General features: G+C 41.3%; 1 protein-coding gene across 3 annotated transcripts in view; it reads left to right on the plus strand.

Moving 5' to 3' along the window:
- Positions 1-12,309, plus strand: part of USP25 (ubiquitin specific peptidase 25) — a 136,614-nt gene that overhangs the window by 117,910 nt on the left and 6,395 nt on the right. For all 3 annotated transcript variants that reach the window (XM_029577895.1, XM_029577896.1, XM_029577897.1), the window contains 3 exons: positions 3,172-3,251; positions 5,017-5,140; positions 11,145-11,340. In XM_029577895.1, the coding sequence (XP_029433755.1) occupies positions 3,172-3,251; positions 5,017-5,140; positions 11,145-11,340 (400 nt within the window). The remainder of the gene's footprint in view (positions 1-3,171; positions 3,252-5,016; positions 5,141-11,144; positions 11,341-12,309) is intronic.

Below are 12,309 nucleotides of genomic sequence, written 5' to 3' on the forward strand. Positions count from 1 at the left end.
AAGACTGTAATATAGAAGTGAACATTGTTAGTACAATCTCGCTTGACTTGCTTTCTTGTGCAGTGCCATATGCTTGAATTGTATCATATGTCATCACTTATTGGAGGGATTTGTGTAAGCAAAAAGTGTTTTATCCATGTAAACCAGCTATCTGAAAATTGCCAACCCCCAGTGGGTAAAAGGACACGTGTTGTAGTGCACTGTGCAACCTTTTTTTTTTTTTTTTATCAGTCACATTTATAAAACTGCCCCACCCCCAATAGTTTCTCTGGGCAAAAACGTAACATACAACATAAAATAGAAATAACATAAACATAACTTAAATTCCAAACATACTTCATAAATTAACAATTCATCGAAATAAAACTAAAATTAAACTAAATTCAAAATATAAATATTGCAGAAAATAATAAAATCAAAGAGAATGCCAATTTCTTCTGTAAGAGTAAACATTAGCCAGGTTTTCCATGGTTTGTCAAAAGTTAGTCGATAGAGCTCCAAAGAAATAGGGCCGTCTGTCAGACATATAATTTTAATATTTGGAATTTCCAACAGCAGTTGTTGAGAAGAATGTAGGCTTCTCCTTGGGTGATATTGACATATCTGTTCAGCTAAATATTTCAGGACTTGTACATGTAAGATCTTAAATACAATTAATAGAATTTTAAACTGGGCTCTGAAAGGGACCCGAAACCACTGGAGGGAGTTGAAGGCTGGAGTAATGTGATTGTGCCACCTCGGACCACACCAAATTCTGAATGATCTACATGTGAGTCCATTATGTAGTGAATTGCAATAAACCAAGCAAGTTACGATTGCTGATTGGATCACTAACTAAATGTTATTTTGAAAAATATGGTCGTAAACTTCAAATTAGATATAGCTGATAAAAAAGTAGGAATGAACTACATTTTTAATACGAGTTTGAAATGAGAGAGTAGAGTGCGAAAAGATTCCTAAAACCTGAATCTCCAATTTTCACTGGCAGCACAGTCCCTGCATAATGATATCAGGCACAAAGAGAGAAAAGGAAGGTCTAGAGAGCCATAAGAGTTTCTTCTTCAGTGGGTTCATGTCCAAGGTGGTGACCAGTCTTTATGTATTAATACAAAAATCAGCATATGCAAGGCCCCTGAAGAGCAGGAGTAGCACCACGGAATTTCCAGTTCGATCCGTAAATGCCAATGGATAAGATCAAATAAACTAAATTACCTAATAAACAATCAAACATGTATTGCAGTTAACATCATACACATGAACCATCATAGAAACCAGATCTCAGGGCCTGCAATTCATTATTGCCACTGAGGGAGTTACCGTATATATCACAGCAAGCAGCAGAAAATTCCAATTTCTCTTTATTGGCAGAAAGCTCTTATCTCTCTCTATTACAAAACGTTTAAATAAAAACGTGAAAGTAAAAATGTAACCAGTTTGGTAGTATTGGCTGCAAAATTAGAAGTAAGCATCAGAAAAGTAAAACAAAAAAAAAATCAAACATACATTCGAGTAGATTTTAAAAGGTGCGCGCACGCGTCCATATGTGCGTGGATTTTTATAACATGCACGCGCCGGCGCGCATGTGTTATAAAATCCATGAGCCGCGGGAGGGGTGAATTTTAACAAATTACATGCGGTGACGCAATTGGGCCTCACCCAGTTCCCTCCCAGGGAACTACTCTACCCCCCTGCCTAACTTTCCTTCCCTTTCCCATCTCCACCCTGACCCCTACCTAACTAAAACAATTTTTAAAACTTTTTTACTTACTGCTCCATCCTTTTTCAAGGCCCGGCCCTTGTGCGCATGTCGGCACTTACATGAGTGGCCGGGCCCTTTTGAAAATGCGCGCGGCACGTGCAGCGCCCAGCGCACTCGTAAGTGCCGATTTTGACGTGCGCACCCATTTTAAATTTCGGCCGATTACCGTTAATCATCTGAATCATAAGAATATGTAAATTCTGATTTGTCAGTCTGCAAGATGTTTGTAAAAACAGTATTGTGTATCCTAAACATTTCTTCTTTGATACAGAGGACCTGTGGACAATTTAGAAGAATGTCATGGTCCACTGTATCAAAGGCAGCTGAAAGGTCAAGAAGGATCACCAGTGAATCCATCCTCCCTTCCCACCCCCATCCAACCCTCTGCGCAGGTCATCAGTCAGTGCTAATACAGCGGTCTCTCTACTATAAGTCTTTTGAAAGCCAGATTGAGAAGTAGCTGGAAATTCTTGCTCTTCCAATATTCTAGATTAAGCGTTACCGCATATTTGCAAAGATGCGTTCCCGCAAGTATGGTTAGGCTGGGGGAGGAAATATACAGATCGTGCTTTCAAAGCCAAGCTCGTTCTTTTCCAGCACAGTTCTGCCTCCACGAGAAGCAGGTGCAAGGGTCCGCACACCATTTCAAAGTGAAATTCCGTCCGTGCTTTCCCTTGGAAAATTGATGCACAGACTGTGTCCCGGATTTTAAAAGCGTGTAAATTTCGGTGTTTACGCGCGTGCCGCACCGGCATTTTGTAAAGGGCTGGGGAAGCGCACCTCGGTATTTGGCCGGCCATGTAACTTCTGTTCTGAAGGAGCAGGTAAGTTATGAAACAAAAAATTAAACCTACTTGTAGTTAGTATAAAGGGGAAGGAGGTTAGGCAGGGGGTTAGGGAAGTTCCCTCCCAGTCCACCCCTTAATTGGACTGGACTGGGAGAGAACTGGGGAAGGCCTGATTGCATCACCACGCGTCATTTGCAAAAATCCCCCCCCCCCCCCCGTGCGCCGCCCACACATACACACGTGGCCACCAGATTTTATAACATGCATGTGCATCCATGTACGCGTGCCAGGAACCACGCGCACATGGACACGCATGCGCCTCTTTTAAAATCTACTCTTGTGGGTAAAAAAAAGTGGGCCTGCCCCTCTCAACAATGCAGGCAGGATGAGTATTGCCCCATCAACTAGAGTGTGAAACTGTACCTTGCGTGGCAATAAGCAGGGCGGGTGCTAAGGTGCCAGTGACAGCCCAGTGGGCCTGAGAGTTTGGAACCCCCTGCTGGGTCGGTACGTTGAAGATCTGAGTTTCAGGGAAACAGTACAAGAGATTTCGGCGCTACCATGATGTTGTTGTGCTCGATATGTTAACAAGCCAAAAACCCCGACTGTTCTCTGCTTGTGCAGATGTGGCACCGCGATTATAAGATCTACAGAGAGATCACCATGTATATCATGACAGGACTGGAATTATTTCAAAGCAAGAGGTAGGAGGAAATCCTTTATATATGCATCCTTGTCTGTGAATGGCATATTGGCGTATGGAGCTTTTGGTTTTTTGTTTATTTTAGAACTTTGCCGCTGTATAACCAAGTTCTGTAAAACCATTAAACATCTTAAGCATAAGGGAGCAGAGGCTTCAACTTATTTCTTATCTTGGACTTTATTCTGAAGGGACTCTTCCCCTGTTCTATACCTATGGAAAATAATTGTCATTGAATAATGCCCAGAGAGTTCAGGGCAAAGGCAGCTGGGCTAGATTGGGACAGCTTTTTTCCCCTGATCTTATTTTTAGTTTAAAAAGAAAAGCATTTGCTGCAGAGGTAGCATTCCCAGCCTCTGGGTTGCGGGGAGGGCTGGATTTGGAACCCACGAGGCAGCATTCTGGAAGGGCCTCAGGAGCGTTGTTGCAGTGACCAGACAAGGGACATTGGAAGGGGGAAGGGTCTAGAAAAGGAAAATAACTCGCCGAGTAATTGCAAATGAAAGGTAATGGTGACAGATCCTGGCCCTGGTGCTCAGAGCTGGAAGAAGAAAAAGGAGGAACTATCGGAGCAAAAAAAAAAAAAACAAAAAAAAGGCCATGAAAGGTCTTTGTTTCATGAGCGGCTCTTGAAGTTGAATTCCATTCTGGTAATACTCGTGTCTCTGCTTATTCACTTCCTAGCAAGTTTCACTGATTAACTTGCTGGAAAGAGGCACTGCTCAGATACTGTTTTACATCGATGCAAACGTTTTGGCAGGCAGATCTTTCTCCAGTGTCTCTTCTGCTTCTCCCTAAGCTAATTTAGATAGGGCAAAAAAGAAATATATGTAAATAAGTATATTTTAAACATGGGTCCTCTAGAGGGCAATGCTGATATTCTTTTTTCAGTTTAATATTGTGGTCTTATGAATAAAAATAACCTTTACTAATTGGTCACATGCCTCTACAAATACAATTAAATACAATTTTGGAGTGAGTTCAACTTGAAGCCGCTCTAGGCAAATGGTTTGGAACGTGTCTCGAGTAATTCCATTACTTGCCCTTGGTCTCGCGCCCTTCTATCAGCCTGCGTGCGCTCTCTGGATATTCCTACAGTAAGGCGCGCGCGTGCCTCTCAGAAACGAGAGGGTGCTTTTTCTGTGGCAGCCCCAACATTGTGGAACTCGTGCCCAGAAGAAATGTGCCTGTTTGAATGTTTGAAGACATTCAAGGCTTAGCTAAAAACTTTTCTCCATAAGCAGGACTATTGATAAGCTGGAAAAGACAATGCTGTGCAGTCACTTTGACATGTTCAGAGGGCAGTGGTTTGATATCTGCTTTAAATGTGCTGAAACATGAATATTACATTGTGTACATCGCTTAATCCGTTTACGTATAAACGAGTAACACATTTTACTAAAGATAAGTATTTTTACATGTTCTGAATACAGCTGCAGGCTCAAATCCTACTGTCTCCAATGGGAAGGACAGGCTGCAGTGAGCGTGAAGTCCTCATGGAATTCCCTGTTTAGATTCCGAGTGCGAGCAATGGGAAAGGAGACAGTTTGCATGGCAGAAAAATTAAAGATATTGCAGGCAAATACGCCAAGCACTTTTTTATTTTAAAAAAAAAGTGTGTATTATATATTTATATATATATTTCCACATACGTACAGTATGCTCTTGTTGCACGAGTATCATATTCTGTTGGGAAAATAAAAGATTTCAATATTGCACGTGCCTGTTGACATCAAATACTTTTTTCTTATCTTTTTTCCTGGCCATAGTTATGTGGAAGCCTTGGTGTATCTCCTCTACGCCTACCAGTATAACAAAGAGCTTGTATCCAGAGGCCTGTTCAGAGGACATGACGAGGACTTAATTGCACATTACAGGAGAGAGTGTTTGCTAGTAAGTCGAAAAGACGGTCTTTCTCAGGCCCTTTTTGTATGGTGTCTATTGTGTGCAATGCACTTCAGCACCGAGTCAAGTTAGCGTTTGCAACAACAATTGTTTGCTTCTCAACTTGTTATGCTTCACTTGTATTCTTTGTCTACGGTGGCAAATTGTAGCACTATTGATGTATAACATAAAATAATTTGTATTGCGGGTCAGAGTTCTGGGAGCTGGATTGGTCGGAAAAAATTGGAAATTGTTTTTCACTTGGCGATCAACAGAGTTATCCAAACAGAACAATGTACATGAGCTTTCAGAGCACAGAGGTTTCTGCTCTAATAATCTGCAGTTCTGCCAGCCATGCCTGCTCTTAATTTTATTGGCATACTTTACCTGCTGATTTCCTCATTTTTGTGCAGGGTCTTGAGTTGTTTTTTTTATTATGTTAATGGTTATTGACGCAAGAAACTTGGTCGGGCCATCCGATGCGTAAGCGCTGATCTAAAAGTAGCGAACCATTCTGAGCTCTTGTATGTAATGCAGATAACCCACCAAGATGATGTTATTGATGGGGATCACACAATGCCAAACCCTTCCAGTTTTATTACATATTGTGTTGGGGAAAGTATTGTGGTTAATGTGTTAATCCACAGAAATATGGGTGAACAAACTGGACGAATTCAGTGTATCTGTGACCAGCTTTTGATAGCTATGTTCCGTTCATCAAGTCAGTATTGGGTAGATGGAATGAGTCAGCCTTGATGAATTGTTTACGAAGCTCCCTCAAAAGTGAGGATCTGGTGTTTGATGCAATTATGATTGAATGTGTAGCCAGAAAACCTTTGCTGTGCACTGCATTCCCCTAAGGAACCAAACTGGGACCCAGCCACATTTCTCAGCCATTAGCACTGAATTCAAGTTTTGCATGCTTGAGGTATGTTAATTTCTCCTTGAGCATGGGGCTGTGGTACTTCAGGAAGCACTACGAAGAAACCAGACTGGACCCTCCTCCCTGTGGTACCAGTATTGCTTCTGGCTGATAGATTCTGCCTTATACTTGGTTGCTGTCTTTACATGTGTTCATTTTCAGTAAATCTTTGACTGCAATTGAAACAAAAATTAATTTAAATCACCTCCAAAATATCTTACTGCTGTTTTATAAGTAACCTTAAATATCTCTGCTTGCTTATTTTCCAGTTTATTACCCATTTTTCCCTTAGGCTCAAAGCAGAGTACAATAATGAAAAACATAAAATGCAATAATCAAAATAAATAATAAAATTAATAAAACATATCAGAACATTAAGTACCTAAAAACCAAATCCAAATTTCCAAGTGAATAGACCATCCATTAAACGCTTGCTAAAAGAGAAAAGTAATCACCAAAGCATCTAAAGGTTCAGTAATTTCTTGTTATTAGTGCCTCGCTTGGAGTTTTACAAACAAGGGATCACGCCAGTAAAAGCATTTAGTCGAATCCCCACTAATTTCCTCTTAGAGCAGTAGAACACAGAGAAATGATGCTTAATGCTGTGGTAAGAACTTAAAAGGCAAGATGGTCTCTGAAGTATGTCAGGCTAACACCATGCAAGACTTTAAAGGCTGCTGATCTTTAAATTGTGTGTGAAAGTGCACAGGTAGCTTATATAGCCCTTTCAATATTGATGTAGTACTCGCATGTTAGCATGCACCTGACAATAGAAGGGCTGCAGCATTTTGTGCTAACTTTTCAGTATTAATCTTATTAGAAAGAGAGTTTCAGTAGTCCAACCAAGATGTCATCAGCATATGTGTGACAGTTGCTGGATTTGATCCATTAAAAAATGGACTCAATTTAAGTATTTGCTTCAGCTTAAAGAAAAATCAGCCTTTGAAAGTGACGTAACTTGATTATTAATTAAAGCAGAATCCAAAGAACTCAAAGTGAGTACCTAAGTCTTTAGTGGGGGGACACGCCTCATAAAACTGAAAGCGTAGAAGTTAACCATCCTGAAAACATCTGTATTTTTTTGGGTTAAGCAACAACTTGTTGCGGGTGCCTTTTCTCTCTTGCTTTTAGACACTCTGACCACCAAGTTACTGCCTTTACTGATCCCGACTTCACAGATAAGTAAAGCCCTATATCATTGGCACGAATGTGATATTTTACCCATATGATTGACTGATCTTCCCCAAAGGCTGTATATATTTCTTTTTATTTTATTTAATACATTTATATACCGTTTCACCAAGTACAAGAGATGACCGAAGCGGTTTACAATATTTTCAAAAAGAAAATTAAAATAACGTAAATTTAATAAAAATAAAAAAAACACAAATGAGATAAAACTAAAAAAACAAAAGTTACATTAAAACATGATCAATATCCAACAAAACAAAATAAAAATAAGAAATAGAAGTAACTTTAACATTAATTTATAAATAGAAATTAAAACAAAACAATTTACAGAACTTATTTGATTTTTTCGATGGCTGAGTGACTAACCTATCTAAAGGTCTAAACAGTATCTAGATTACTGAAAGCTTCTTTGAAAAAATGAGTTTTTAGGGCTTTTTAAAATTCTTTTTTATTGTAAATTTGCCTTAAGGAGTCAGGCAAGGTGTACCACAGTATAGGTCCCGCAACTGAAAATGCTCTTTGTCTGGTGACATTTAAGACAGCCTTTTTTACTGAAGGGACTTCCGAAGATTTTTTTCTTTTAATCTAAGATCCCTAGAAGGTTTATAAATTCTAAGTTCAGAACAAAGCCAAGTAGAGTCAATATTGTTTAGTAGTGAGTGAATAAGATTGAGAATCTTATATTTTATTCGATACTTCACCGGCAACCAATGTAGCTTCTGTAAAACTGGGGAGATATGTTGCCTCATCGGAGTAGCTGTAAGTAACCTCGCTGCAGAATTTTGAATAATTTGAAGTGGTTTAATGGAGTCTATGCCAGAAAGAATTAAAGCTTGCAAGACTGATCTAAAGTCATTAAAAAATAATAAAAGTCTCAATCTTTTAACCACATGTAACTTAAAAAATGAATTTTTCACAACCTTAGAGATGTGTTGTGAAAGTGATAAATTTGAATCGATCCAAACTCCTAAGTTCCGGGCGATTTTGGTAATTTGGATGGTATCTTTACCCAGCTTAATATTTACAGGAGGAGCATTATTAGAATTTGATATAAAGCTCAGTAGTAGAATTTCTGTTTTCTTTTTGTTTAATTTTAAACGGTTATGAGCCATCCATTTTTCGATGGTACTTATATATAACTGCACCATAGCCAATGTTTCTATCCAAGAAGATTTATACGGTATATAAATGATAAACCTATGGAGTACCCCACATGTAAGAGCCCAGTACTGTAATAAAAACAAAATTCAGTCACACATTGCAGTTTATCCTCTAAAAATGGAGCACAACCAATTATAGCAATACCACCAATATCTATCTGTCGGTTGGTGAATTGTGGTTTCTTTTACAGGGTCTGCATAATCCCCCTCTAACAAGAAGGTTAAATGTAAGATCCTGTCTGAAAGCCCTCTTCTAGCAGATCAAATTAGTCAGGAAAGACAAAGATCTAATAAATGTGACCTCATCTTTTTAAACACTCTAGCCCTAATTTTAAAAAGCCCGTGTGCGCAAAACCGGGGGATAAGTACGTGGCTGGCTGTGCATTCGCCAAGTGCATTTTAGAAATGGCCCAGCCACGCACGCATCTCCCGATACGCGCAGAGGTGCCGGGCTTGGTGAAAGAGGCAGTCCTGGGGTAGGGGCCAACCCGGGACAGCAGCCATTAGGCCCTGTCCTGGGGAAGCATGCGCTGGCAGCTGGCTGGCGCACAACTTACAACTGCTGAAGCAAAGTGATTACTTAGGGTTAGTGTAGGGGTTGGGGAGGAGAAGAGGAAGGGGTGGGTAGGTAGATAGGGGGATAGGAAAGTTCCCTCCCAGTCCGCTCCTTAATTGGAGCAGACTGGGCGGGAGCTGGGCAAAGGACCAATCGCGTCGCTGCATGTACTTTAAAAAAAAGATCCCCCCCGTACGCGCTAGCCGCGACCTGCCCGAACGTGCGCATGCCGATATTAAAATTGGGTGCGTCCATGTGCGCGCGCCTTTTTAAAATCTAGCTTTCTGTGAATGACCTCGTGTTCAATCCGATTAAAGGAATCCTGCAGCACCGTTGGTCTTGGGTAACTGAGGGGACCAGAGAAAAATTAGAATCCAGAACTTTACTTGGCAAACAGACTAAATTCTTGCAGTTTAGATTAAACTCTCATCAGTCACTGGTTGGGCTGGGTCTAATAAATGATTGATTACAGAAAACAACTGCTTTGTTGAATTTTGAGTTGATGACATAACATTTGGCAGACTTTTTGGCAGACATAATCACCAACATTTTAAATATAATGTATATTGGGTTGAGATTTCCTCCATCTTCTCTCTCACTGATGTCCAGCATGCTTTAAACCATTTTGAGGAAGAAAGTTATCTTGGTTTCAGTGGATCGATTTTATTACGGTACTTGCCGCCCTCTTTAGTCCACTTTTCAAGTAGTAGATCAGTATAGCTGTCTGTCAGCTTCAATGAAGAATCACTAAAAGATCATCTGCTATCATTTTGCCTCTAGCAGGGACTTCCCTCATTTTATCTAGCCATGCCTTACATTGGAGCATATCCTTAAGTTCAAATGCCACCAGATGGTGTTTGGATTTTATCAACATTTGGGTCTAGGTTGCCCATATAATAAAATACTAAGCCTAGAGTCTGCCCAGTCATATGTTTATCTTCCTTAGTAACTTGAGAGAAACACAAAGTAGACATACTGGCAAAAAAATTAGCTGCCAAATCGAGACTGTTTGCTGCATGAATATTAAAATCACCCAAAATTATAAGCCTTGGAATCTCAGTGCTGTATCTGCAGTAACTAAAGAGGATTCATTAGAGCTCTGTAAACAGAAAAGTTGCATAACCTATCCAGGCCCACTTTGACCAGCAAACACTCGGAACCAGTAGCTTGATGAAGAAATATAATTGAGCTAGGTAGGAATTAAGATTTAAATGATATATGCATGGGTTTGTGCAGCAAAGTAAAGCAATCAGGCATACTCTTCATAAAAGCCACTTCAAGGTGTGTGAGCACAAAAGTGCTGTATTGGCTGTTAAAAAATCCTGAAATAATTTAGAGTGGCATGTCATGAACCGTTTGCACTTCATACTGATTTATATTCTCGTACTATATTCCCAGCTTAATGGTAAAAAGCGTTTGTGAAGAAGGGAACCCTACATAATAAAATAGTTGGAGGTGCATTCATTTGGGACCCCTTGACTCATCCATTCTTCCCACTTGCTCCCTGCTGACTGTATCAACACAGACCACCTACTCTATCTTCAGTCATCTCCCTTACTCACTTTATCACCATCTCTATCTGCCCCAAGCATGCTTGAATTCTGTCAGCATATTGGGGATATCATTTGCAATCTCACGACTTTTGGGAAAGAAAACTCCAATCAGTTCAGCACTGGCAAATATACCATTGGTGAGCATGTAACCTGAAAAGATTTAAGGAAAGCACGAGCATATTAAACACCAGTAGAATGGTCCTTGTCCAGGATCAGAGAGTTAAAAGCTTAAGGAGTCACCATACTGGGTCAGACCCGAGGGTGCATCAGGCCCAGCATCCAATAATGGCCAATCCAGGATACAAGCATCTGGCAAATACCCAAACAGTAAATAAATCCTGTGCTACTGATGCCAGTAATAAGCAGTGGCTATTCCATAAGTCAACTTGACTAATAGTTTATGGACTTCTCCAGGAACTGGTCCAAACATTTTTTAAACCCAGCTATGCTAATTGCCTCAACCACATCTTCTGGCATTGAATTCAAGAGCTTAATTGTGCATTTAGTGAAAAATAATTTTCTACTATATGTTCTTAAGCACTCTTGCTTTGCAGTAGAAGAGGATGCTGTGCAAAGGATGTTGACTATTATGTACTTATTGGTGTTTCTTTTTCTGTGGTGCTGCATGAAGAAGTTGAATGAATGTGCCGCAGCACTGTTTGAGTCGGGAGAAGATCAGGAGGTAAACAATGGGCTGGCCATCATGAATGAATGTATTGTCCCGTGCCTGCCCTTGCTCTTGGTGGATGATCTGGAAGAGAAAGACATAGTTGCTGTGGAAGATATGAGAAATCGGTGGTGCTCGTATCTTGGGCAGGAGATGGAACGTAAGTATTTGTGCAAAAACATTATTAAAATATTTTTCTCTTAGGACAAGCAGGATGGTAGTCCTCACATGTACGTGACGTTATGCGATGGAGCCCGGCACAGAAATCTTTTGTCAAAGTTTCTAGAAACTTTGGCTGGCAGACTGAGCATGCCCAGCCTGCTACTATCCGGGCATCCATGCAAGGTCCCCCTTCAGTCTCTTCTTTTCCATGGTGCAGTTGCCTTACAGTCCATGGAGCTCCAAATTTTCGATTCTTTTCCTCGATTTTTCGAGTTGCCTTTCAATTCCTTGTCGGGTCCCCATTCACGGTCGGTGCCCTCTCAATATGGTGGGTCCATTTTCAACCTTTTCTTCAATCTTGTGGTTGATTCCTGACTCTCCACCTCCCGGTGTCCGTCAGCCATCAGCTACACACTGGGTCTTTTTCATGGCATCGACCAGTTTTCGTCGGTGCCCCCAGTGCCCGCGGACCATGTCCGTCATGGATCCACATGAGGTTTGCATCCTCTGCCTGGGGTTCTCGCACGATGTCCGTGGGTGCCGTCTGTGCGATCAGAAGACACACAAAGGGCATCAGGTGCGCCTCGACAAAAGAGAAACTTTTTGGAACCCCGAAATCCTCCACACCTGCGACCAGTTATTTTGACGCCCAAGGATCGCAGGGAATCGTCTCTGGCTCTCGTGATCCCTCTAGTTAGCACCCCCAAGGATTGGGGAGAGGGAGTGGTCTCTCCCATCCCCCAGACCTCGGGGTCATCAACCTCCTCAGCACCGGGGAAAGACTGGGCTGAGCATCGGAAGCGATCCCGGAAGTACCAGCACCGATCACTGATCCCGGTTCCGGAGCAGCATCGGCGGCCGCTGAGCCGCCACTGGAGGCCCCATCCTCAAGTGCCCCTGGTAGCCCAAGGCGTTTCCCACCGGTGCAGGGCGCCGTACCACCTCGGGGACCTAAGGATGAGCCGGC

This window comes from Rhinatrema bivittatum, chromosome 15 (genome assembly GCF_901001135.1).
Source record: "Rhinatrema bivittatum chromosome 15, aRhiBiv1.1, whole genome shotgun sequence".
NCBI lineage: Eukaryota > Metazoa > Chordata > Amphibia > Gymnophiona > Rhinatrematidae > Rhinatrema > Rhinatrema bivittatum.